This window comes from Eumetopias jubatus, unplaced genomic scaffold, assembly GCF_037043125.1.
Source record: "Eumetopias jubatus isolate StellerSeaLion01/CBP00866 unplaced genomic scaffold, mEumJub1_p1.0 scaffold_1, whole genome shotgun sequence".
Lineage (NCBI taxonomy): Eukaryota > Metazoa > Chordata > Mammalia > Carnivora > Otariidae > Eumetopias > Eumetopias jubatus.
In genome coordinates this window covers 112231101-112258089 of record NW_028274807.1, presented here as the reverse complement: position 1 = coordinate 112258089, position 26989 = coordinate 112231101, and the positions used below count along the sequence as shown (strand labels likewise).

The 26989-nt window shown below is 38.9% G+C and overlaps 1 protein-coding gene across 1 annotated transcript in view; it reads right to left on the bottom strand.

The window, feature by feature from the left end:
* LOC114209049 (ceruloplasmin-like) overlaps nucleotides 1-24432 on the bottom strand; it is a 29997-nt gene extending 5565 nt beyond the window's left edge. The window contains exons 1-16 of the mRNA XM_028103088.1: nucleotides 24278-24432; nucleotides 23209-23459; nucleotides 21722-21934; nucleotides 21087-21257; nucleotides 20026-20268; nucleotides 17499-17664; nucleotides 15237-15367; nucleotides 14720-14860; nucleotides 14231-14442; nucleotides 12486-12636; nucleotides 11645-11857; nucleotides 9260-9467; nucleotides 8339-8478; nucleotides 6067-6195; nucleotides 4399-4505; nucleotides 3264-3465 (exon numbers count right to left, since the gene is read on the bottom strand). Of these exons, the coding sequence (XP_027958889.1) occupies nucleotides 3264-3465; nucleotides 4399-4505; nucleotides 6067-6195; nucleotides 8339-8478; nucleotides 9260-9467; nucleotides 11645-11857; nucleotides 12486-12636; nucleotides 14231-14442; nucleotides 14720-14860; nucleotides 15237-15367; nucleotides 17499-17664; nucleotides 20026-20268; nucleotides 21087-21257; nucleotides 21722-21934; nucleotides 23209-23459; nucleotides 24278-24432 (2833 nt within the window). The remainder of the gene's footprint in view (nucleotides 1-3263; nucleotides 3466-4398; nucleotides 4506-6066; nucleotides 6196-8338; nucleotides 8479-9259; nucleotides 9468-11644; nucleotides 11858-12485; nucleotides 12637-14230; nucleotides 14443-14719; nucleotides 14861-15236; nucleotides 15368-17498; nucleotides 17665-20025; nucleotides 20269-21086; nucleotides 21258-21721; nucleotides 21935-23208; nucleotides 23460-24277) is intronic.
* Nucleotides 24433-26989: the final 2557 nt, after the last annotated feature.

Sequence of the window (26989 nt, the reverse complement as noted above, 5' to 3'; positions counted from 1 at the left end):
TTTAAAATAATGTAGGTTCTCATAGAAAGTATCACAGATGTTTTCGGAGGCCATGAGGATGTTAAAGTCAGCCTAAGGAAACTGTTAAACATGACCAAGCCATCCATTCATGTGGGTGAGTCTAATTTTAGACAGTTTTTCTTGCCTGAGGAAATGAAGCATTGACTGTGTTTTAAATGATTGGGTTGCACTAGAATATTTCACCACTATGGATACTTAAATTGATGGATACTTAAATGTGTCTATATATTTAAAGTATGTGTAAAGCGGTCACAAGAGGCTTAGAAATTGAGTGTGTTCTTCTTTAACTGCTCTAAGTCAGACCTTCAGGATCTGTCACTGGTATGATTAGAATGGCCTTTTAGTTGAGGTCTGGGCCTTTTGTCTTTCCCTCTCTCTCTCTCTAATCCTCTATAGGAGTGGTTTCCAAAGAGTAATAGGAAGAAAATATTAATTTAATTATATAATTATATATGTAATATATAATTTAATCATTAATCATATATAACTATATAACATATGAATATTAATACATAACAATTAATACTCTATAACGAAATTATAGATTAATATATAACTATCAATATATCAACATATCAATATATCAACATATCAATATTTAAATTATATCATATTTAAATTTAAATTTATAAATATATAAATTATATAAATTTATATAAAAACTACATAAATAATATATAAATTATATATATATAAACTATAAAATATCAATATCAATGTATAAATATATAATATTTAAATTAAATTTAAATTTAAATTTATAAATTATATAAATTTATATGAAAACTATAAATAATATATAAATTATATATATAAATCATATATAGTTATATATAAACTATATAAATTATATATTATATAAATTATATAATTAATGTTTATATATAATTACATATAAATAATTATTTTAATAAACATTAAATATTATTTGAGATTTTATAATTGAATATTAAAATAAATTTTAATAAAATATTTTATATAATCATTACTAATTTAATTATATAGTTATATATAATTATATATATATTTCCTCCTTTTTACTTTTCTATTTTGTGTTCCTCTTTTGAAATGCCAAAAATGCATTAATACAGTGGTACAAATATGTAATTTATAACCATATATCTAGGGAGGTTGGGTTCTAACTTTTAGCTGATGGAGGGATATAATAGAAAAAACTAGGAGACTCTGCTTTAGATCGTGCTTCTCAGACTTTAATGTGCATGTGCCCTGAGAATCTTGTTCCAGTGCAGATTATGACTTACTAGGTCTGTTTCACCTGAAATTCCGCATTTCTGACAAGCTCCCCAGTGACGCTGATGCTGCTAGGACTACACGTGGAGCGCAAAGACCTAGCTGAGTGCCCGAGCCATTCCTACAGTACACATCTCTTCCTACTGTTCCCTCATTTGGTGCCTTTAGTGCCTTTGGCACAGTGGTTCTTGACTGGATTTTGTCCCGCAGAGGACATTTGGCCATGCCTGGAGACATTCTGAGGTTGCACAACTTGGGGGGAGGGTGTTACTGGCTTCCTGGGGGTCAGAGGGTAAGGATGCTGCTAAACATCTTACGATGCACAGGACAGCCCCCCACAATAGTTACCAGACCGAAATATGAATAGTGGCAGGCTTGAGAAACCCCAATTTAGAGCGAGTCTAAATCCTTAACAGGGTATTCAAGGTCTCGCACAATTCTGTGGGCTTTTCTTTTCTTTCTTTCTTAGGTCACATTCTTCCGGCTACATGGAATGTCATCCCCCTCCCTTTCTACTAGACAGACTCCCATGCATCTTTAAATACTGAACGTGGGGTGCCTGGGGGGCTCAGTCGGTTAAGCGTCTGCCTTCAGCTCAGGTCATGATCCCAACATCCTCGGATCGAGCCCTGCATGGGGCTCCCTGCTCAGCGGAGAGCCTGCTTCTCCCTCACCCTCTGCCTGCCGCTCTGCCTACTTGTGCTCTCTCTCTCTCTAATAAATAAAATCTTTAAAAAAAAAAAAACTCAACGTAAAATTCCCCTCCCCTTCATGAAGACTTTCTTCCAAATAAGAATTTAAAACACAGCACTGTGTTGGTATTTCTGTTACAGCAACCCCCCACCCCCGCCCCTGCCAAGTCAGCAGAAATAGGCTGGCCCTGTTCTGTGAGCAGCTTGAGAGAAGATGCCTCATCTAATTGGTCTTCCTATCTCCTCAGCATGAGTATGGTGCTCTGTGCCCTCCATGAAACTTATTAAAAGATGATGGGTAGCAAGGATGCAGTCCTTGAATTAATTTCAAATTTACTATATGTATCTTGGGGAGAGGGATGAAGAAGTTGAAAAAGATCACATTTGGGTTTGCCTTACTTAAGGATCCCTCATCTAGTCTCGTCCCCAAGCTTCCTCCAGTGAAAGGACTGGGACCAGAAGTCCGACTGAATGTGACTATGATTCAGTGAGATTGTTTATGTGCTTTTTCTTTGAATAATTGTCTCGTTACTATGATTCTAGATGGGAGGGGGGACATAAAAAAACAGGACGTGCCTAGTCACAAGCCACCTACAAAAGAATTTTGGTTGATGAGCATGGGGTTTTTTAAAGTTCTGCCTGGTGGGAAGATTGGATTGGGCCATGTGCTCTCTGGTTTGCCACAAGCCCCACCTCTCCCTGTGTCTGTCCAGGTAAGACACTTAGACAAGTGTGTAGGAAATCCCTCCAGAAATGATAGCTGGTATTCTTGGTTTTACGTCACCTGTATGGTTCCAGAAGCATTGGAATTTGCCTCACTGCTAAGTCTACAGCCCTTAGGCCAGATCCAGCCCTCTTGTTTCCTGTTTTTCTGTGGCCCGGGAGTACAGGATGGTTTTTAAATTTCCAAGTGGTTGGAAAAAACCAAATAACCAAAAAGCATACTTCCCAACATGTGAAAATTATATGAAATACAAACAGTGTCCATAAATGAAGATTTATTGGTTGGCTCATAGCCACTTCCATTTCTTTATGTCTCGTCTGTGGTTGCCTTTGTGCCCCATGGCAGAGTAAAATATAGCCTCTGGTAGAGACTGTGTGGTTTACAAGTCTACGCTCTTTACTCTCTGGTCCTTTATGGAAAAAGTTTGCCAGCCCCTGGTCCATGGGATCTATGCCACAGCCCCATGCGATTGCTTTCTCTAAACTGCTGAGTCAGCCAAGGGTGAACCTTCATCTGCTCCCTTTGTGTGAGACACCCCTCAGGCTCCAGCTGCTGAGGCAGCTAGTGGACATTACCGTGCATTTGGTTGCTGAGGTCAAACAGTTCATCATTCCTGTCTATGTTGTTCGGATCTGAAGAATAGGTGTTAACATTTTCTTCGAAGTACCAGGATTTGTTCTCATTAAAAATCATAAAGTGGAGCACACGGTGAACTATGCTGGCTTTGGTGTTTTTGCGACATACGATCAAAGGGCCTACCAGTCCACTGTTAAGATCCTGCAGAGGCAAAGCAAGATTGTCAACTGTGCCCAAAACTAAAAATGTCCCCCAACCAGCGAAATGAGTCGAGTCAAGGTTGAGTTCTAGCGAGGTCAGATCCCAAGTTTGTAGTTAGTAGGATTCTGAGAGTAAGGAAGAAAATGTTCGACATGCTAGATCCTTGACTAAGGAAAAATGGTCAGCTCACTCATTCGAGTTGAAGTCTGATGAGAACCACTAACTCCTGAGAGGAATTTTAGTCACATTCCTCAGTGGATTTAGCTCTATTTTTGAAACAAAACAAAACAAAACAAAACAAAAGCCCAGAGCTTTGTTTTTAATTAGAATTTCTCGGCACTGGAGTTGGCCAGCAGCGAAGTCTAAAGGTCTCGGGTCCTTGGTCATGTGATACCGCTGCCCCCAGAGCTGCTTCCAGCTGAGAGCCTTAGTTTGTTTATACTCCTTTTGGTTTGGGGTTGAATGTCCATGTAGATTCTTGTTCTAGGCGGAGAGCAGGCCAAAATAACTAAAAGTCTGGAGATGAGCCTTTTGTTGTTGTTGTTGTTAAGTGAAAATAAACTGAACTCGAGCGTTGATGGCTTTAAAAAAAATATAAATCTGTATGTGTTTATTTCTCATTCATCAGAGACTTTTAACTCCATACTTTGTTTTCTGTAATCCAAATCCAACAAAATAAGAGGATATTATTATGTTTTCCAATTCACAGTGACATGTTGGAAAGTATCATGAATCGAAGTAACCATAACGCAATGATTTTGCTCTTGGAAAATGCAAACATCTGTAGAATTAAAAGCTGAGCAGTATTTAGGTTGCTTAAATGAAAGATTACATAGAACTAAGATTTTTTTAACACAAATAAATTCCTTCTTTCTTCCATTATAATTTCTAAGAGGAGATAGGAGGAAAACGATGACTTGATTTAAAGTTTACCTTAATCACATCCACGGTCGAATAGTAAAACCAAGGTATGCACTCAAAGTCCTTTGAGGCAGGGCCAGATCTTTCAGGAATCTGCCAAATGTATGTTTGGATGTCTCCTAAAATAGACAAATACAGTGTATATAAACAGAATCTTCTAAAGCACATGTTTTTATGGAGAACCAGATAATGAGCAAACCCCAAAGCTATACAAATATTAGGCAGCATAGTCCTGGTTTTCACTTCTGGCTCTACTGCTCCTAGCTCTGTGGTCTTGGTCAATGTGTTTACAGTTTCTGAGCTTCTGTTTCCTCCTGAACATAAAATGGGAATGTAGGGATTAGACAAGATGGTCCAAATAAGGCATTACTTGGGTCTCAGGGTGAAGTTGATATAACTATCACAGCTGGCTCTCATGTTCTCAGGGTTACTGAATCAAAACCTTATAGTGATTTTGCCATTGAAAAATGTCAGTCGTTACGTATTTAACTTATTTGTTCAACAAGTATTTATTGTAGTGAAGATAATGTAGCCTTTGAAACGTGACAGCCTTGTTTTGAATTCCAGCTCTGAACCTTCCAATTTATAGATCACATGGGGCTCTTCCCTGCTCCCAGAGCATTTGCATTAGCCCTACTGAATCTAAGTCCTATACTCTTGCCTATTTCAGAAAATTTCTTTGGGACACCTCCTTCCACTCCTGCCCCTTGCTGTATAATCCTGCATCTCCCACTTCCAGAGGCTTAAATTAATTTTCCCAAGCACCTCCACTAACTGATCCTATCCCCAACTTCCCTGCTTCCAAATCTTCAACTATCAGTCTACTTAGTACCAGCCCTCCCCTTCCACCACACCACGCAGTGCCTGGGTTCAGCAGATACTCAGCAGTGTTTGTGGAATGTACCCAATGGGATCCTTCTCTGACTACTGAGAATAGAGTGCTGGCTTGCAAACACCTTGGATAGGAGATTCATGTTGGCACTACCGTGGGACTGTCTCGTTTTTAAAATCAAAAGGGAATATTTCACGTGCCATCAAAATCTCTCTTTCATCTCTCTGCCCCACACATCTTCCCTTTTTGAATTTGGCTCTTTCCTTGATACTGCTTGTTTCAGTAAGCAACTGGATTCTGGATGTCCCTCCCAGGTGCCCCTTTGAGAATGAAGGAATTTTTGCTCCACAGGCTGTCCACCCTCTTCCAAGACAGCCTTGGTGGAAGAGAGCCACCTTACCCAGGCTTACATCCAATGACAGATGCAGGGACAGAAAGGCCCAGCTTTCTCACCCCAACTCAGGACAGCTGAGGATCACCCACTCTTTAGAACTTCTAGGGGTAGCTGTGATTTCTATTGAGGCTGCATCTCTGCATAAGCTCTCCCCCTGCCCAATTCTGTTTCATTGTTTTTGATCCCAAGAGCACTATCTGCCCACAAATTTTCATTTCAGGGTCTGCTCCCTGGGCATTAATTTTAAAAAGCATTTGTTTTGCCCATGGTACCCATCTTGGAAGCAAACTCAAGACTTGCAAAAGGAACTCGCTCCCCAACTCCTTCTTTAGACCCTTCCTACTAGTCCACTGGTCTCTCTCGTCAAGAACTACACCTATACCTAAGAAAGGACATTAGCACATAGTCCTTCATAAAAGCTTTGAAGCTTTCTTTCCTCTTCCGAAGCAGTTACCTGGCTGTGTTGGAACAACAGTGGAATTTTTTGTTTTCACTCCGTGAGCGTGAATCGAATATGGTCTTGAGGCTTTATTTTTAAAGATAATTCGGATTTTTTGACCAGGAGTGAGAAATATTAAAGGACCTAGGGAATATAAAAAGGAAAATGTGTGGAAATTGTTATTTATTTTAAACTATGAATCATCTGTCCTCTTAAGTATTTATAGGGAGACTTATTTTTATCCTTTTTCCTTAACATGCAAGCCAAATAAAACACACTTTTAACAAGTGGATCATTGGTGATTTATGAAACATGGTTTTTGCCTGGAAAACTTGAGTCTTTAGAAAACTTACTTTGATGAGCATCAGTTAATGCCTCCGAAAACACACAATTTAGAAATGAACTCTTTTATTTTCTTTCTTGACCAACCTTATCACTTAAACCTTTTATCCTTTTCCCCTTCACCTTAATGGAGAGTTGGGAGGAGCTGGAGGCCTTTTTACTGACCAACAGTGATTTTTTTTTTTCTCTCAAGACTGAAAACCCCTCTCTGTATTCTCTCTCCCTTCCATCCTAGGCCAAGAACTGGAGGTAAAAAAAAAAAAAATTGTTTTAAATCTTCTTTCTATTTAGAAGCAGATTATGTCAGTGACTCTAAAAATTCTGAAACAGGGGTGGTTTTGAGATGAAATAAGCAGTAAGAATACTCTTCAAACTTGTACTATAATTACTGAAATCTGCTGAAGATACGTACTGGACATTAGATTCTAGCTCGGGACATCCTCTCTTTATCCTCATGGCTGTTTCACCTTCCCAAACACTAGAGAATTATTTCCCCTTTTCTATAAAGTGGTTGTTGTTTTTTTCTTTTTTTGTGTAAATAATAATGGAATCTAGAGAGAGGGTCATGTCGTGTTATTTATCTTGATGCATTCAGCCAGAATCCTAGCAAAAACTAACATCCTGCTGTTACTAAAGATAGGCGCCTGCCCAATAGCAGGGGGAACTGGACAGCACAGCCCTCCTTCTGGGGGTCGCAAAGGGACAAGCTCAAGAGGTCAATGAGGAGCCAAGAAGAGTAAGAGTTTCTCCAACAGCATGTAAATCTCAAGGTCTCACATCAGAAAAGAGTCTCTAATAGGGGCCCCTGGGTGGCTCAGTCGGTTAAGTGTCTGACTCTTGGTTCTGGCTCAGGTCATGATCTCGGGGTTGTGAGATCAAGCTCCATGTTAGGCTCCTCGCTCAGTGCAGAGTCTGCTTGAGATTCTCTCCCTCTCCCTCCCCCTCTGTTCCTCCCTCTGCACACCTGTGTGCACGAGTGTGTGCACATATGTGCGTGCACGCGCTCTCTCTCTCAAACAAATAAGCAAACAAATAAATAAATAAAATCTTTTAAAAAAAAAGAAGAAGAATAGTCTCCAATAGACACTTAGATATCAGGACCCAAATAAAATTTGAGCATATGGAAATGCCATGTGACTTCTGGAAATATTATGCAACATACAGACATGTCATTTGACATATGAAAACATCATGTGACCTCTGGAAATGCTGGGGGACTTAGGGAAATGTTGCATGTAGGTGCTTGGGGGTGACTTGTAGTTTTCCTAGCTGACCTGTCAAGGGTAGAAGAAAGGGCTGCAATTTTCCTCGCTCTTGGACAGAAGAAACTAAATATTAACACTTTTTGTGTTTAAATTAAACACTTAGGGGCACCTGGGTGGCTTGGTCATTAAGCGTCTGCCTTCGGCTCAGGTCATGGTCCCAGGGTCCTGGGATCGAGCCCTGCATCGGGCTCCCTGCTCTGTGGGAAGCCTGCTTCTCCCTCTCCCACTCCCCCTGCTTGTGTTCCCTCTCTCACTACATCTCTCTCTGTCAAATAAATAAAAATAAATAAATAAAATTTTTAAATTAAACACTTAAATTTAAACAAAGAGGTCCCCCTTCTCACTATAGTGGGGCTTCTGGGCTTCATTTTAATATCAGTGAAATGATCTCTAGATGCTACTTCTGAAGTCTCTCTAGAGTTCTTGAGTTCTAAGAAGCCAGGTAATCTGAAACTGACCACATTAACTTTCTATGGTCCCTTCAATTTCCATGAAACAACACTCGAATCAGTTTTCTTTTCCCAGTAAAAGTGCCTATCGGCAAACAAATTCGGATTAGCATTATAGGCACTTTCCTCTGCCAAGGTGGAGGTTGATAATATCCTCAATGTGTACAACAGTCTCTGGTGGCTGAGGACAGGAAGAAAAACCTGAAGACCAGTCTGATCGTGTATCAATACCTAGTATGTCCAGATGTTTTTCATCTTCAGTTCTCTGTGTTAGATTCTTGAATGTGATATCATCATACTGACGGTATATGACTTTCTTGTATTTGGACCCAAGATACGTCTCAATTCTATCCAAATATATGCTTGTTTTACTTTAAGGAAATAAGAACAAAACCAAAAAAAAAAACACAAAGTTAGTTAATTTAACTGTTAAATTAGACAAATTCTCATATGTAAGAACTCCTTATTGCAACAACACAATTGATTAATGTCTAGAGGCTACTTCACCTCTTCTTCTTAAAAAAAAAGTATTACTACTGGTAAGATGGCTGGATATTCATTCTGTACTTTAAAACATGTTTTCCAGATGAAATTTTAGTTTTGATAAATGAATAAATAGAAAAAGTGAAAATCAGAGAGAGAAATCAAGTTTTACAAAAAGAAAAACAAAGGTCTTCAATTTGAGGTTCCCAGAAGAAGAGAGATTGACAGAGACAAATGAAAACAAAAGGAAAATCTGACTGATGCCACATATTAAATGTAGCTGAAGTGATGTTTATTACACCTTGGAGTGGTCAGGCTGGATGGTAACACGTGTCAGGAAGACTGGATGCAAGGAGTGAAAAGAAAGCAAGAAACAAGGCACAGAAGTAAGTGATGCAGATATTTAGAAAGAATTAAAGTCATTTATAATTGAAGGTAAGATACACAGATACATTGTGATTTGTAATGGAATGTATCCTAAGCACACACGTGCCTCACACGTACCATGCACACACACCCATCATACACATGCACACCATACACACATACCGTAGCAAACAAATATACAACATGTGCACACACGTGCACGCATGTGTGAGACTGAAAAGAAAGAGTGGAGGACTCCAGAAGGAACCCTTCTCGGTTAGAGATGGAAGTTAACTGCCATACTTCTCTCTTTGTAAATGTTGCAGTTGTTTCTCCCACTTCCTGCTAGGAGAATAATCCCACAGAACTTCCTCAGCAGCGATGTAAATGGTTTTCTCTTCCTCATACAGTGTTTGATCAGGGTTTGGCTTCTCACACTGGCTCACGTGGTATTTATGCTTCATGCCTCCTAGATAGTGCTCTGTTGTCATACAAACCACATCAAAAGTTCCTGGAGGTAAGAAAAGAATGCATAAAGCTTTGCATTCAGATTTCTTTTCTCTGTGAAGTCATCTAGAAGATATAAACCCCCAAACGTAATACAGTAAGATAGTCCATTTGTTTTTTTTTTTTTCATTAATTTGACAAATAGTTACTTATTCTTTATGCCAGGCTTATTTCTAGGCACTTGGGAAACATCAGTGAACAAAACAGTTAAAAATCCATGTCCTAAGGGTTTATATGGCAGGGTGGGTGGGTGTTGCCTAGATAAACATAGCAGGTAACATTTATGGATGTTGGAAGCTGATAAGTGCTATGGATTAAAAAAAGGCAGACCGGTGTGGGAAGGATTGAGAATCCTGGGCAGGGTGCTGCAGGGCAGGGGGGAGCTCCAGGGAGAAATGAGCAATATTTTATAGGATGATCAGGGTAGGCCTTGATGGAAGGGTGACACCGGGACAAAGATGAGAGGTGAGTGATGGATCCCCGGCAAGAGCAATCCGGGCAGAGGAAACACTCAGCAAAATCTCTAAGCTGAGGGCCTGTTTGGTGTGTCTGCAGACCATTCCAGAGGTCTGCGTGTCTGGAGTGGAGTGAGCAAGGGTGAGAGGAAACAAGCTTGGTGTGGGTTGGAGGGCTGGGTACCATGGACCCTTGGGAAACAGATGGTAGTGGGTAAGTGTGGAAGGAAGGAGACCTGTTAGGATGCTACGAAGTAATCCATGAGAGATGGTGGGGCTTGGATCGGAGTGGCAGCAGGGGGAGGCGATCAGACTCACACTTTCAGATCCCCAAGCAATGACAACAACAAAAAAACTGCAGCCTGGTTCAGACCAGTATATTCCACCTGAATTCAAGCTGTCTTTCTTTGATTTTGGTAATTTTATGCTGATTGCATGCCAACGCTGCTTCTCAAAATTACCTTTATCATCACCAATATTTTCTTCCATCTCTGTACATGTTTCTGTTGTTGCTGTTACTTTTTGCAGAGGGTAAGATTCAGGAAGACTGACAAGGAACAAAACCTTCAGACTCAAGGATTTGGGAAGAAGTATTTGTTTAGAATGAACTGATGCCCATAGAGCACAGCACTTGACACCTAACAGGTGTCTCCACATGTTTACTGCAGCTGATCTCGTTTAGGAAAGAGATGGCGAACGAAGCAAACTTTTTTTTTTTTTTTAAGTCCAGGAAAGCATCTCCAGGGAAAAGGAGAGGAAGAAGTGGGGCGGGCAGGGGCAGGAAATCACCTGCCACCGAGTAAGTGCACAAGGCGGAGAGGAGAACTAGTGCTGGAAAAGATTTCTTTCTTGTTTCCCTCTGAGTGCTCTTAATCCCAGGCTCTGCTTGTTTGTAAAGTAAAATAAAAAATTTTTACATGTAGAAAATGTAATCAAATGAATCTGTGGTATCACCAAGAGTTCAGATACCAACCCATGGCATTTATGGAGTAGCTAGCTTATCATGTAGCCAGCATTTGATTGGTGCCAGTAGTTTTTGACCAAGATGAATGGATTTGTATTTTATTTATTTATTTTATTTTGGTGAAGGTGGATCTGCAGGATAAACGAAGGAACTAATATTTTATTGAACGTCTAACACACACCAGGCACCTTACTACACTGCATCTATCTCACCTGGTCCTTGTCTATTCCTTTTTGCAGATTGTAAATTATTGCAATCCCTATTTTACAAATGAGGGTATTAGGTTCAGAGCAGAGGGGAGGTTCCTCTGACATCCCTAACAGTATTCTGATTTAAAAAAAAAAAATTGCCAGGAGCAATCGACCTCACTGAAGTGAAAACATTTCCTAGAGAACCAAGCCAGCAAGGAGAGGAGTAGAGAGAAGGCAGAAGCAGACTGGCAGGTCTGGGAAACAAACGGATAGAGAATAGAGTGAAAACAGGTTAAAATGCTTCAAAGCATCTTCATCACTTTTGAGGAGTGTGGATTGATTTAGAGTCTGGAGCCCAGGAAGAGAAAACCGAGAGGGGTGGAGGGGATTTTTGTGATCTGGGAAATGATATATTACTGCTCCTATAAATTACATGGAGCAGGAGAAAGGCTTTTTAAACACTATTTATATAAGTTCCCTTTTTTTTGTACAAACAATATTCAGTGCATGTCAAGACACTTTTTCATAATTCGGGCACATTTCAGTGTGAAAGAGAAGATCTACTACTTACCTATGGAATCGGGTGTCATAAAAAGTGTTCGGGAGTTGTGAGGAAACAGAGGTATGGTGTCGTCCCTTGAACCAAAGGAAGTGAAGGTATTTCCTGAAAAATATATCCCATGTAAGTCTTTTTCTGATCCCACACTGAGAACGTGCCATGAAACGTGGTCTCCTAAGCACATGTCCAGTCCAGGCAGATTTCCATACATGTATCCATTAATGGCTACAAGACATTGGGAACAAAGAAAATTATATTTAATTTATTGATAATTGGCATCTCTTCAAACTCAACAAAGGACTAATCCTAAGGTAGCTCAATCATGTAAGATAATCTCAAGATTATCTGTGTTAACCCCTTCCTTTTAGATTTGAGGAAACTAAGGCCAAAGAGGCAATTACTTGTCCAGTGTCATTAAGCTTATTTTTGGAACAGTTAAGATCAAAGTCCAAGTCTTTAGATTCTAGACCAGTCCTTTCTCCCTACACCTGCATTCTTCAAAAACCAACCAACCAACCAATCAACCACCTAATTAACTCAATAAACACTCCATCCACCAGTGCCACTAAATTTGGCAGTAAAAAAATACGTGACTTTTCTATCTCACATTTACTAATAGCTAAACAATATAGTGCACCAACAAGGCATTGTTAAATATTTAGTAAGTTGAATTTAACATAATCATCCTAGTAGGTAATATTTTTGTTGAGAAATTATCTTTAAAAGAAATATGAAATATATTAGCCAACCCTTGGGGAAAAATGTATGTCTCTCTTAATCTGTAATTCTTTAGACATAATGAAATTAAACAAGTGCTTAATGCATTTATTTTGTAAATTGCATATTCCCTCACAATACATCCAGTTGGACTTTTGGAAGTCTGGATCCTTTTTATCCACGTTTTCAGGCTCTGTGGTAAATGTTCTGATATTTTCATCTAAGAGATGACTTTTATTTTCATCAAATATTGTGGCAAGCAGGTAAAACTCTTTGTCTTTTCCTTTCTGTGGATGAGAATAGAGAAAGAAATAGACATGAAATATAGATGCTCTATATACAAAGTCTAGTCAGATAGTTGATCTGCATACAGGATTTCCTATACAAAGTGTTTTGTATACTCCTGGAAAATCCAGGCACAGATAAAGGCATGAATCCCAGTGAATGGATTTATCACAGAACTAAGAAGTTAGGAGAATTATCTATAGCTGTTTTCATATAAAGCTCTTACTCTAGGGACCCCTACAGCTGAACTTCATAAAACTAAACTCTATGATCATAGATGTTTATAGTGGCTTTTCATAGGATGCTTTGTAGAAAGTGAGTTAAATAAAATGTTTTCAATTCCAGAAAGTCTGCATTTTTAGCATTTATGAAGAAATTAAATATGTACACATATTTATATTTTTGGATAAATAGAAAGATTACATGTGCTATAAGAATTATGAGACTTATAATGCTTGAATTATATGGATGCCTATTAATATATCATCTCATTTTTAGATAAAATATACATTGTTATACATATATTTATTTGGGGAGATTTATTAGGCTTTATTACCTTATAAATTATAAGTGCAAAAAAGAAATTAGATATTAGTTCACTCGTGAGTGAGGAACAAGGGAAATTCATCCCTCGAACATTTATTAAGCACCTACTACATGCCAGAGAGGTCAGTCGTTTTTACAAAAAATTAATAAAACAACAACAACAACAAAAACCCCTCATGTATGGTTTCAAGGAACTTATGGTCTAGTGGGACAGAAAGGCCAATAAATATAATTGCATGGATAAGTGCTCCAGTGGAAACATACACAAGGAACTATGGTAACTGACAGAAACCACTTTAGTTAGTGAATATTGTCTGAAGGGCGGGAAGGAACTTTCAGTCGGAGTTTTAAAAAGGTCTCCCCTCTCAGCAGGCAAAGCCGTGAAGAGATGCCATTCCCAATAGAGAGAAGAGGGCAAAATCAAAGAGATGTGAACGAGCTTTTCTTCCTCAGGGACTAACAAGCTAATTCTGCACAGTGTGGCAGGGAAGGAGGCATGAATCTGGAGGGGCCGATGGGGGTCTGTTGTGCTGACTTCGGAGCTAGCCAACTGCAGAGTATGGAGCGTGCTATAGTTGGATTTGAAAAGAAGTGGTGTGGAGCTACCGTGGAGCAGGGTGAGAGTGGAACCAGGGGTCAGGAGGTTAGAGGAGTTCAGAAAGAGGGGATGGTACCTCCCAAGAAGGCAGTGGTATTGGGAGTTGGATGACTAATGTTGGAGGTGAGAAAGGAGTTGTTGATGGAAATCCTGGGCTGGGTGGTATCATTAACAAAGAGACAGAGTGAAGGAGAGAGGGGCAGGTGGTGGTTGTCCAGAGGGAGATGAAGAGTTAAAGCAGTCAAGAGGAAATAGAGGTGTCTGGTACACGCTAGGGTGGGTGCTCATTGGGCAGAGGAAGATGCAGTTCTGGAGTTCAGAAAAGGATAGAATTGAGAAAATCAGCCCACAGAAGAAATTGAACCTGCCAATTGCCACATTGCTTTGCCTCTGCAGTTCTGTCTTAGGCAACCTCTCACCAAGACCTATCTGGACATAGATCCATGACTCACCTGTTTGCCATCTTTACCAAGGTTTCCATTTCTGCACACGAGGAGAGGTCCTACAAGGCCACTGTTGATGTCTCTTGTCATGTTTACTGAGGAATAGTATAACCAGGTCAGACAGTTGGGATCTGAGGAGGTAGGACCCACATATCTTGGAACTTTCCATGTATAGACAAATGTCTTGCCAGGATTTACATGTGAGGAGGGTGGAGGAGTACCTAGTAAGAAATAAATATTGGTAAAATAGGACGTAGGACCAGAAGTACCCTAGTCTAGGCTGTTAGATCTCTGAGAGCAAGGACCTTTAATCTTGCTCACCTTGTAGCACCTTGGGTGACAGCTGAAAGGGGCTAAAGGAATCACGGCCATAATTAGGACACAGTGCTGTTATGATGTGAAAAGTGGGCTGCATCATGATTTGAGGAGAAATTTTATTTTCTAGCTGACATTATATTGCAGTGTGGCTTGTTTTGGCCTCCCTCAAGCATTACTTACTTCCTCCAGGCGTTTTGTAGAAGGAGCCCTCGTTACTCTTTTTGTAACGTAGTCCATGAGGCTGAATGCTGAGTGGTATGGAAGCCTTGTTATAAAAAGTGATCTTGATGATCTGTCCCACTTCTGCCTTAATAACAGGGCCTAGAGACCAACAGAATTAGTAATTGTCCTCGGTTTTCACAAACAATTGTCAGGTGTGTTACTTGAGTAAGTTTCTTCTAGGAACAAATTAAAGAGATAATGCCATGAACCAGGAATGCCTCCAACTGCAAGAGCTCTAGATGATTCACAGTCTTAGAAAGTCACTCTGGATCACATGAATATATTAATCTTATTGGATGTATAGGGACAAAAGAATGTAGTTTAAAATTGGGTGAATCAGAATGTACTGTTTTCATAAGGTTGTAAGATGACAGCCTAAAATCTCTAAAACTGTGAGATGTGAATACTATTTTGATTGCACAGAATATGTATAAACAGTGGTTATAACCCTGCAGAGCTATGAAGGGAATTTTACCAAGGATTCCAAGGTGCTCCTCTCTCGCCTTCTGTGTTCGGAAGGAAGCATCTGTATATTCACGGTAAACCAGTTTTTTGTAAGATCCTCCAATTCTGGTTGGGCTTTGTTCAAAATGTACCCGGGATTCACTGTGCAGAGAAAGCAGATACACAAAGAACTTTTAAATTAACAGTGATCACGTGAAAAGAAAGCAAGAATCTGTTTTAAATTACTTGTAATATATTTATAAAAGCAATGCATGCTTTTGAAATTTGAAAAATAAGAAGAAAACTAAATAAGAAGAAAACCCCCCCAAATTAAAATATTCTTAATCCCATTATCTACATATAACCACTGTCAACATTTTCCATGGATTTCTTAGTCTTTTATCTATGCGTGTGTGTATATAAGTATCTATGCCTGTCTACTTGGCGGTCTATCCACACACTTTATTCTGGAACACAAGGTTCTTTTTTTTTTTTTTCAGTCAGATAGTAACAAACACCACTTCTAAAACAACTATGTGCAGAGATGTTAGAATAGTAAGATGAGAGATGTCATTCTTCTTTTTAGATTTTATTATAGTAGGGGTGCCTGGGTGGCTCAGTCGTTAAAGGTCTGCCTTCGGCTCAGGTCATGATCCCAGGGTCCTGGGATCAAGCCCCACGTCGGGCTCCCTGCTCCGCAGGAAGCCTGCTTCTCCCTCTCCCGCTCCCCCTTCTTGTGTTCCCTCTCTCGCTGTCTCTCTCTGTCAAATAAATAAATAAAATCTTAAAAAATAAAAAAAAATTTTATTATAATAAAATTAAATGGGGTCCCCTGAGAAAAAGAGCTCCTTAGCAGTGAAGTAGTGACTTGTCATGCTAACACATCATAGAATTTCATAGCCAGGACAATCAAGCAAGCTGAAAAAAAAAATCTATTAATTCATACTTATTTTAGTCAATATAAAATGAGAGCTGGACCTAACTCTGAATCTAATTTTTGCTCTAAGCCCAGATACCCTTCATATAAAATTTCCATCCCACAGATTAAATAATTTATTGATGAGTTGAAGTAAGAAGTGAAAATATTCACTCGACATACCATTCTTAGTTTTCGCAAATTTTCTCTGAGTAAATTAGAGAAAAATAATTACCGTGAGAAACACTGCTTGGTGGTTTCAGAACTTGATATTTTCTGACATGTAACTTTCATTCAATAGACCAGAAGGATTAAAATTGCTGTAATCTTTGAGTTGGTAAATATAATTATAGCAGTTGGACTATCAAAAAAACTTTTTGTGTACTTTTAAATGTTGTGCTGTGGTAATGTATTTTGGTCGTAGTTTTTGGTCATTAAAATAGTAATTGGTAACATATTCTTAGGTGCTGTTGGAATAAAAAATATTTATAAAACAGGATTTAAGGGCGCCTGGGTGGCTCAGTTGGTTAAGCGACTGCCTTCAGCGCAGGTTATGATCCTGGAGTCCCGGGATCGAGTTGGCATCAGGCTCCCTGCTCAGCAGGGAGTCTGCTTCTCCCTCTGACCCTCCCCCCCCTCATGCTCTCTCTCTGTCTCACTCTTTTTCAAATAAATAAATAAAATCTTAAAAACAAAAACCAAAAAACAAAAACATGATTTAAGAATGCCATAGGAAAGAAAAAAGTAATAAAAAATGTCATGGGCAATAATTTAATTATGCCTTCAGATCTTAGCAGGAAAGTATAAATTATACATGAAGAATGTTTTGAATTTTTGTAAAATTGTTGTTGATAACATTATCCACTGCCTCATAATTACATATAATAAATCTATTTTAAAAACTGAGTGCTAGGGGAAAAAATGAGCAGTATGTTTTATTTTGCACTGGCTGCCAAGGCATTTAGAGGAAAATTTTGTGTGGTAGTGATCTTTTAATTCAACATCTTCTAATTATTGATATAATTATTTTTCTCCTTTTGTTTTATCGGTATCTTTTTATGATAAGATGCCTAAATCCTTCTTAGGAGTAGCTGGTTATGAAAAAGTTAGATTATCTTTATTTAACCATAAATATTTTATTTTATTTATTTTTTTAAAGATTTTATTTATTTATTTGACAGAGAGAGACACAGTGAGAGAGGGAACACAAGCAGAGAGAGTAGGAGAGGGAGAAGCAGGCTCCCCGCTGAGCAGGGAGCCCGATGCGGGGCTCGATCCCAGGACCCTGGGACCATGACCTGAGCCGAAGGCAGACGCTTAACGACTGAGCCACCCAGGCGCCCCTAACCACGAATATTTTAATCACTGAATTATTACCTTCCAGGTGTTGTTAAATTTTCTTTAGTGAAGAAATCTACACCAGAGGGAGCATAGTTCCAAACAATTTTTTCAGCAGCAATATAGTAATGTATAACACATGTCCCAGGAACATCTGTTGAAGGTTTTTGGCAATCCTTTACGTTAAAAAAGGCCTTCATACTATCTGAAAAACAGTAAACCCAAGCAGAGAATGTTACTGCAACATTTTTCTTATTCCATATATATTTTATATTTTAGCCAACAATATTGCATCTTCTCCTTTTTGGAGAAATTTGAGGCATTTTACTTACGGAATCTGTGTAAAAACCTAAAATGTATGAAACAAATACAAAAAGCAGGATGCAAAGATAAAGGTTAGAGGAACATATATTACCGGGGAATAATCACCACCTTTGGACCAGTCCCTAGATGAAGATGGTGCCTGTCTACTGAGTAGAATTTGAGAGTCTATTTGGCCAAAAACATCTTTCCTCAGGGGTATAAAATTATCACCATTAGTCACTAATGAATTAGCTTATCTATTAGATTAACTAGAAGCCGGCAGAAAGAAAATCAAGGCAGGTAACTTTCCACAAGGGCACCAGTCCTGTGCTTTGATTTTGGAATACTGTTGGTGGGAGTGTAAATTAGGACAGACATTTTGGAAGGCAATCTGGGCAGCATTTGTTAAAACATAAAAAGATACAAATAAAAAGATGTTAACTATAACATTGTTAATGAGCAAAAAACGTGGAAGCAATTTAAATGCCTACCAGTAGGCAATTGGGTAAATAACTTAGGATACATCCCCAGTGTGGAAAACTATACAACAGTGTAAAAGAATAAGTTAGATGTATGTGGAATGTCAGGGAAAAGATTTCAAAACATTGATAAGTGAAGAAAGCAACAGCAGAAAATTATATGCAGCGTGATCTACTTATGTAAAACAAAACACAAAATATGGCCATGTGTTTTTTTGTTTCTACATGTTCATATATATTGTGTGAGAATGCATAGTGAACAGATTTTCAAGTATTCACACCCAGTGTTTACTCTCTGGAGAGGAACAAAGATGGCAATGGGAGGGTTGGACTAATGGTGTGTTCTTAAACCAGCTCTCTAAAGACAAAAAGACAGCACATTTGATTTATTTTGCTAATTTTTGTGGTCTAAACACTCCCACTGTGACCAGTTTGAAGTTACCAAGAGTTTACCAGCTGGCTGACTTAATTCTCTGCCCTCTTGAGCTGGTATGAGCTGGCTCCCTTACATCACATTAGATTTTTGCTTTTTCTGCCTATGGCCCACCCCCCGAATCCACCCCCCACCTCATTCCTTCCTCTTTCCATCCTTCCTTTCTTTCCAGCCAAAGTCTATTCATGTATTCTTGTAATTACTAATAAAATAAAATAAAATATTAAATAAATTTTAAATAAAAACATTTTAAATACAAATTTTAAAAAGACTGGAAGTAAATTTTAAAAACCACACACAACTCTAGGACACGGAAAGAGATTAAATACAGGGGAAAGCTATGGAGTCAATCAAATCAGCCAAGGAACTCTCAGAAGCTTCTCAATTGTGCCAAGGGCTGACCCTATTCTTTCTGCAGAGCTGAGGGCCAGACCTGGCTCGAAGACACCATCTGCAAAGTCAGTAAATAGGAAGAGTGGGATTGAGTGTCCATTTTCACCTGAAAATGATATTCCTTTCTAAGTGAGAAACTTTTCACCATTAAACTCAGTCCTCCAGCTGCAGTAGCTGCGAGTGGTTCTCCTTTTTCCCCAGAGCCCTCGAGGGTCCCAGCACGTAGGAAATCCTGACAAATACTTGCTGTGTAGTTATTTCCGTAACTAGTGGAAGCATGATTCTAACCAAAGTATGAGACTTAGAAGACAGGTTTGATCACAGAAGTAAACCCATTTTTGTATAAAAAAAGAAAAGTGAATTCTTCAGTTGTAAGAACAACCGTGTTTTTTGATCGAAAGGTAAGACAAAAGAGTGCATGATTATATGTAGAGTTTGGTCATATTTAAGTATAGAAAAGATGAATGACTTCATAACTGGCCATCGTATGATTCAATGGAGGGTGTGATTGAAGAGGGAAATAAATGGAAATACAAAGGTTTCCTGAGTTCTGGATTAGTATCATTTAGTCCCACAATATTCCTGGCAATTCTTCCTACAGGGTTTTGGACACATGTTTTAACCTCTTGAAACTTGTTTCCTCAACTTAAAAACAAACAGTAATGATACCTGCTCTGCCATCCAGGCTTTTTGTAAGGCTCGAGGGCTAATAAATATAAAAGTTTTTTTCGTACACATGAAACAAAGCACCCCTATATACCTAGAAGTGTTCATTACTATGCAGTTAAGTGTTAGAGACCCGGGTTCCAGTTCTGATCCTGTCACTGCCTTTCCAAAAGGCAACCCCATCACCTCCCTAGAAATCGCTTTCAATCATTTGGAAGAGAAGGTATTTGTGAGGGGTTGCAACGTTGAAAATTCTCTGACGCTGTGTTATGTAAAGGTCACAAATCCCTACCGTGTATCTGACATCTCAACTGCCACTCTCCAGGGCCCTTGGCCACCATGAAGGCATCTTCCAGCGAGGCAGGGAAGACAGTAATGGTGTCCTTTCTGTGGTTCCGCGATATCAGAGTTTGTCCGTGCAGATAGATGGAGTGTGTGTCCAACACACCACCCATGCCCACAAAATACCACTTGACTCTGTCCTCAGCACACATGGTGAGATTGGGCAGATTTCCATACATGTATCCATTTATTGCTGAAAACAAATATATGTTTTATTTGATTTTTTTATTTTTTAAGGAAACTCGACCCCCAACGCAGGGCTTGAATTCATGAGCCTGATAGCAGGAGTTGCATGCTGTCCTGACTGAGCCAAGTAAACAAACGTGTGCTAATGTCTCACACACGGTAGATGAGGACCAAATACTATACATTTATAGCACATTTCCTCATTACACAAACCTCGCGATGTCAGCTTCATTCTCATACATAATCTAACGTGGGATTTGATTGGTGTTTCAAACATGAAAAGGCCATAAATACTGTATATAATTAGAAGTGTCAGGAGCACGAAGAATTACAGGCAAGAGGAGGAAAAGTGAACGAAGGGCAGAGGTCAGTGAAGAGGGGAAAAGAATAGAAAGAAGCTAAGTCCCGGAAAGAAGAGAACAAGGGTGGGGGACTGAGAGAATGAGAATGCCTTTCTGAAAAATTCTTATGTAGAAACACATTTTTAAAGAAACACATTTTCATAAAATACCTGGTCAGTTATGTTTTTGTTCTTCCAAAATATTTTATTATCTTAAAATTATATCTTTCCTGTTTTTTACCATCTCCTTTTGATCAAGATCAGACTTTAGAAAACAAATGCATCTACCTAACTTTACATGCAATGAAACTCTGCAAACCAGCAAAATTTACTAGATGCCTTGCATATCAACTAGCGTACCTTGAGGGAAAACTGGAAAATGTAAACTCAACCACACAAACTTGAACAAAAGGAAATCACTAAATAGAATCACCGAAGTTAGAATCATAGGGTATGATGAATAAGAAAGCTTTCTTTAATCTTACAGGGCATGCGATTGCTCTCCTGGAAGTCAGAATCGTTAGCATTAACTTTGCCAGATTCAGTATATGTATTAATATTGTCATCGATATACCAGCTTTTGTTTTCATCAGTTATGGAAAACATCAAAACGTAAGACCTGTCGATATATTTTTCGGTGTCTCCATCCAGTGTGCCTGAAACATAAAGAACAACAAAACTTGCTCTTTGCAACAATTATTTTTGCCATGAAATAAACTGGTGATTCTAACTGATTCAACTTAATCTTGTACACCTACAGACAGAATTCTAAGGAACAATGCATGCAAGGAACAGGCAAACAGCCTCTCGGCTTCCAACTTTCTTCAACCCTGCTGATTTAACACTTCTCTATAGGAGAAAGATGTCAGTCATTTTGTGAAAAGTTCACTGGATTTGACTACCATCTAGTGACCAATCTGGACTTGAACTGAGGTGTTGGACTCACCATCGCCATCTAGTGCTCGGAGTCTGAGAGGGCAACTTTACTTTCTTGACTGAAGAATCAAGGTTAAGGCAGGAAAGGGGAGCTCATTTGATAGAAAAATTCCACGAGGAGAGCAGGGGGAGAGCCCACTTACTCTGGTTCTATTGCTACAATGAGATTTTAAAAATATATTACCTCTTTTGCAAGTCAGAATTGGTCCAACAAGACCCGAAGCCACGTCTTTTGAAGCGTCTATATGGGAGTGGTAAATCCTTGTCACGCAGTTACTGTCACTGGGGCCAGGCCCCTGATTTTCTCCTACAAACCACTTGTAAGTATATCGTGCCCCTGGTTGCAGACGGTCATCTTCCTTTTGCTGGCTCGTAGTATTATCAGGATAGAGGGCACCTAGGAAACATTATCCACACTGCGGTCAGAGTAACCATTGGGCAACTGTATTTTGAATGTGACTCATGCCTTCTCTAGTAAGCCATAAATGTATGTTAATTTCTATTTTTGGAATCAAGTGTGCATTTCTCCCCTCCTCTTTCCTGCCTCCTGTCTCTTCTTCCTTAGCTGGCTTCCACTTGAATATCCAGCTTGTCTATTTTCTAGACGAAACTGGAATGAGATAGGCAGTATAATTGCAGACTATTATCACCATTATTGATGGATTCCAAAAATATTTACTGAATATCCACTATATGCCTAGACCTCAGACACAGAAACCTAGACTCCTGAGAGGGCTTCCATATTTTCTTCAGACTTGGGACCCAGGGCATCAAGAGGCATCCATGTGTCCTCCAAGTAGACCACTGGAGCCCAAAAGTGGCCCTCTGCATAGCTTACATTACCCTGAGCTATTACCCCAGTTCTGAATCTGGGGCCTTTCTCTTCTTTCTTTCTTCTTTTCCTAGAATTCTTGCCTTAGATCTTTATCTCTTGAGGCTAGAGTCCTCATAACTATGAATAAAGTTCTTACATTCAATAGAAGACTTTGAAGCATGGCCAACCTCTCATATTTAACCCATCTCCGAGCACCCCCCTGCTCCATGGTGAACATAAAACCTTATTTGTTGGCTTTCTCTTCCCTTTCTTTTCCTAACACCATTAGGCCGCTGTGAGTGTAGATGTGTAGGAGACAAGATACTGTTTGGAAAATAATGATTTTTCTTGACAGTGATGTTTTCAAGAGGTTAATCCTCATCCATTAGGAAATGAAATGAGGTGGGGTAGAATAGTATTTCTGGAAAATAATGATTTCTCTTGACACTGATGCTTTCAAGAGGCTAATCCTCATCTATTAGAAAATGAAATGAGGTGGGGGTAGAATAGTATTTCTGCCAACCTAACATTTGCTCATGAGCATCTCCTACCAAAAAAAAAAAAAATGTGACCCATGCTTTTTCTAGTAAGCCATGAATGTTCATTAGTTTGTATTATTATTATTGTGAGTGAAAAGTGTGTTTTCTTTCCTAAGAATTGCACAAGGGTGGGCACTTACTCAAGATGAAAAATTGAAAAAGGGCTGTCAGGTATAAACATTAAAGACATCAAAAATAAGAGTCTGCATTCACCCCAAACTATTCCCAGTTCATAATTACCCTGCTTTCCCTGAGGTCTTGGGCTCATACTTCCCATAAGCAACAGCTCAGAAATATAAGAAAAAAGGATCCACTTACCTTCATTTTCTTTAGTGTAGGTGATTCCATGAGGATGGAAACTATACATTCTTGAAGCAAAATTTTTTACATGAACATAAACCATGTCTCCAGTCTCTGCCTTAATTATCGGCCCTAAAAATCCCAGCCAGGATGGTTTTTTAATGATTGTTTGAAATGTGTCATTAGTATACTGAAAATACAAAGCCTTCTTATAAACAGATCCTATCCTGTCTTGGCTTCGTGTTAGAAATTTATAGGACTGAAACTCTCTGTAAAAAATAAACAAAGAAACAAAAAGAATCTTAACAAAGTTTGACAGGAAAGAAAAAAATGTTAAGTCAACTGAAACTAGAAGTAAGAAGCCTTACAGCCTAATTTTGATAGACAAAACTCAGACACGGGAGGAAATGTGAAGGGAATCAAAAAAGGTGGTGTAAACAAGGAGAACGTGGAGTCTATGATGAAGGAATCAAATATGAGTGTAGCAAGTAATATGCGTGGCATTTTGGTTTACAAGACTTACCAAACTCTCCATACTGAGCCACAAAAAGGCTTCTAATCCCACTTGAAGGTCACTTTAGATCTCAAGCGTTAGATCGATCCCAGTGACTTAGAATTGTTTACCTATTTATACGGATTTGTGGATTTGCCGGTAGACTTAGGGTCTTTTTGGCCAACAAACATGGTAAATCCAAACCCCCACGCATAACCACTAGATTTCTCCCTCCCAATTACTTGAAAAGAGAAATCAAGAACAGAGCTGCAATTTTAGAATCTCTGCCATACCCTCCATATCAGAAGGAAAAGTGTTGTTTTATATCTTGAGAACCACACAAACAAAATTGATGATAAACACAGAATTAGAGATGATCCTTGAAATATTGTGCCATGTTGGCAAAAGTGGCGACAATTCTAAGAAGGAATAATTTCTGATTTCTATGAAGAAAACAAAGGAAGCAGTTCTAATAGCAAATGTGCCCTTAAAGGGTCAACGATGGGAAATTCTTCATTAGCATTTTATCAGTGAATAACAATTACCAACTTCTGTTTCTGAGAGTAACTTTTTCATTGCAAAGGTATTACTTACTGATCTTCTGAAAAAGGCTTCCCATTGAGCATATTTTTACCAGTAGGAGCATAGTTCCAAGTGGTTTCTTTAATGCCTATGCTGTAGTGCCTATCTTTTGCCCAACCTGGATAACTAATAAAAACCAGAAAGATTAATGGTAAAAGGGCCTTCATTTTCAAACCTTAATCCTGGAGAGTCTAAGTGAGTGATGCCTGCCTTTCTTTTATAATCCAGGCTTTCTTCCTTTATTTGTGTCCATTTACATAAGTTGGAGTTGCATAAGAGCCCATCATGTTTCATCTACACATACGTCATTTCCATTCCAAATGCATTTAGTTTTCATTAGTCAGGCTGAGTGAAATGTTGCACAATCCATTGAGAATACTGGTGCTTGGCCAGTATTAGAGCTTGCTTGAATTACTGGGTAGATGGGCTACCAGATTATCCCCCGACACCATCCCCCAACAATTACTATCTGTTCCTAGGTTATAAGAATCATCTCCAATTTATTCTCCAGCCTCCACGTTCTCCCAAATTCTTCATTACATGTTAGTTTTAATAATTTGTTGCTCTAGTTGTTAATTTAAATTCCTTGTCATTTAATACTTTTATTCTCCGATTTCTTGAAATTTAAGACTGTCCATAATCTGCCCCTAATCTGATATTCCACGTTCATCTCCATAATTCACTTACAGGACCCCTTCCCTCTGGGAAGTTGACTTATTAGGGACACAGCTTCTCCAAGTTGTCCCCATTTTTCAAGCTTCCTGAAGCTTTACCTCCTCAGTGAAGACCTCCCTGATTATTTCAGCCTGTAGACACCTCTCTCTTTCTGAATTCACCAGCTGTGTCCAGGCCTGGTAATCAACTACACAGTTTTGTACTGTTGTTTAAATGTACATGTATTTTCTCTACCACCATTAGATTATAAATCCTAGAGATTACTTCTTTTTATTCTGTGTTATCTTCTAGAAATGTCAAGGAAGAAATGTTAAAATTTTTAGGAACAAATAAATAAAGTCCCTTGGCTACAGTTACAGTACGTAAGGAAAGGAACAGGAATCTTTGTCACTGATTTGTATACCATCATTTATTGGGATACCTATTACCATTGGGTCTTGTTTGAGACTTTACAACTGGAAAGCCACAATGCCTTTCAGCAGTTAGAGTGGTATTCTGATTGAGGTTTGGAAACCCACACTTAGAAATTGAAGGCGGGGCAATCATATAACATGTATTATTTTGCAGCTTGCTTTTATTCCTCAACTACGTGTCTTAGAGACCTTTATATATCACTGCCTAGAAGTCTACTTCCTTCATTCCAATTGTAGCATTTTTTTCTATTATGAATGTAATTCATTTATTTTTTAAAACACACAAAATCAAAGTATATTTTTCCTGGGTGCACATACAGATGTCTATACACACTTAAGAAGGTGCCCAAAAGGGTACCTATCAAACTAAATACAGCTCTGAGAAGAGAGAGGATTATTATATTTAAATTATTTTTTTACAAGGAGGATACATTTCTATATTACTTGATTTTAAAAAATCAACAAAGTATTTGCATTTTTTCTTTCTTGGATTAAAAAATAACGGGACTCTGAATCTTCCTTATAAGCAATAGTTGCTGAATTTTACAGAAATCAAAACTTCTAGGCTGTTGTATCACAAAAATTATTCACATTTGTGAATTCATAGGTGAGTTTTAAAAACAAGTTGGGTAAACAGTCCACTGCTTTGGCAGGTTTTAATGTCACCAGCAGATGCTGGCAGGAATTCAGAAAAGCTAAGCCTGGAGGGACCTCGGTGTGTGGAAAAGCTGCCCACAGGAAAATCAAGAAGAGGAAGGGTTTCACAAGTGGTACCCTTGGGGAAACAGTTGAAAGGGTTGGAGAGAAGACTTACATCAGACCTGCTGGGTCTCACATGAGAGAGGGATTAGGGACAGCCTCTCTGGCCTCAAGGAGGAGACCCAGGGGTTGGAATAGTTGGAAGCTCTAGTCTCACATATTTAGCTCTGTATATGGAAGAACCTTATGACCTTCCCTGTCACTGTAGCCTAGACCAGGAGTTATGAAAGACCCACCACCCAGCAGTCAGGGGGAGGGATTCCTTAAATGGGCTTTCCGATGTCCCTGTATCCCGAAATTCTGTGTCTTCTTTCCTCATCCTCCCAGAAACATTAATTTTACTTTGGAACATGGATAATAGAAAACCCATTCAGCTGCCTTTTTTTTTTCTTTTTATTTAGTAAGCACCCCAAGAAGTGCAAAGTCTAGTGTATTCAAATCAAACAGATGTATCCCCAGTTCCCAACTCCACCATATACTAGCTATGTGATTTAGGACGAGTTGCATTATCATTCTGAACCCAAGTCCCCTTATCTGTAACAGAAAGGTAGTAACAATTAAAGCTCCTGGCTGCTGTGAGGACTTACCTTCTAGCCTATCAAAGAAAGTTAAGCATCCTCTCCCCAAGACAATGAAAATGGTGCTGGTAAACACTCACTGTTCTTCTCAAGAAATGACTAGGAAAACTGGCTTTTTGTGCGTGTGTGAGGGTGGCGGTGGATGGGTGAGATTGGAAGGCAGCGCTTTTTCATAGGTGATGTTATATTTTATGGCTTGGAAAGATGACAATTTCTGTTCCCTTCCTGCATAGACCTCAATAGATCCGTCTTTTGGTACAGCAGTATTTCAAGTTGGTCACCATTATTTGGCTATTTTC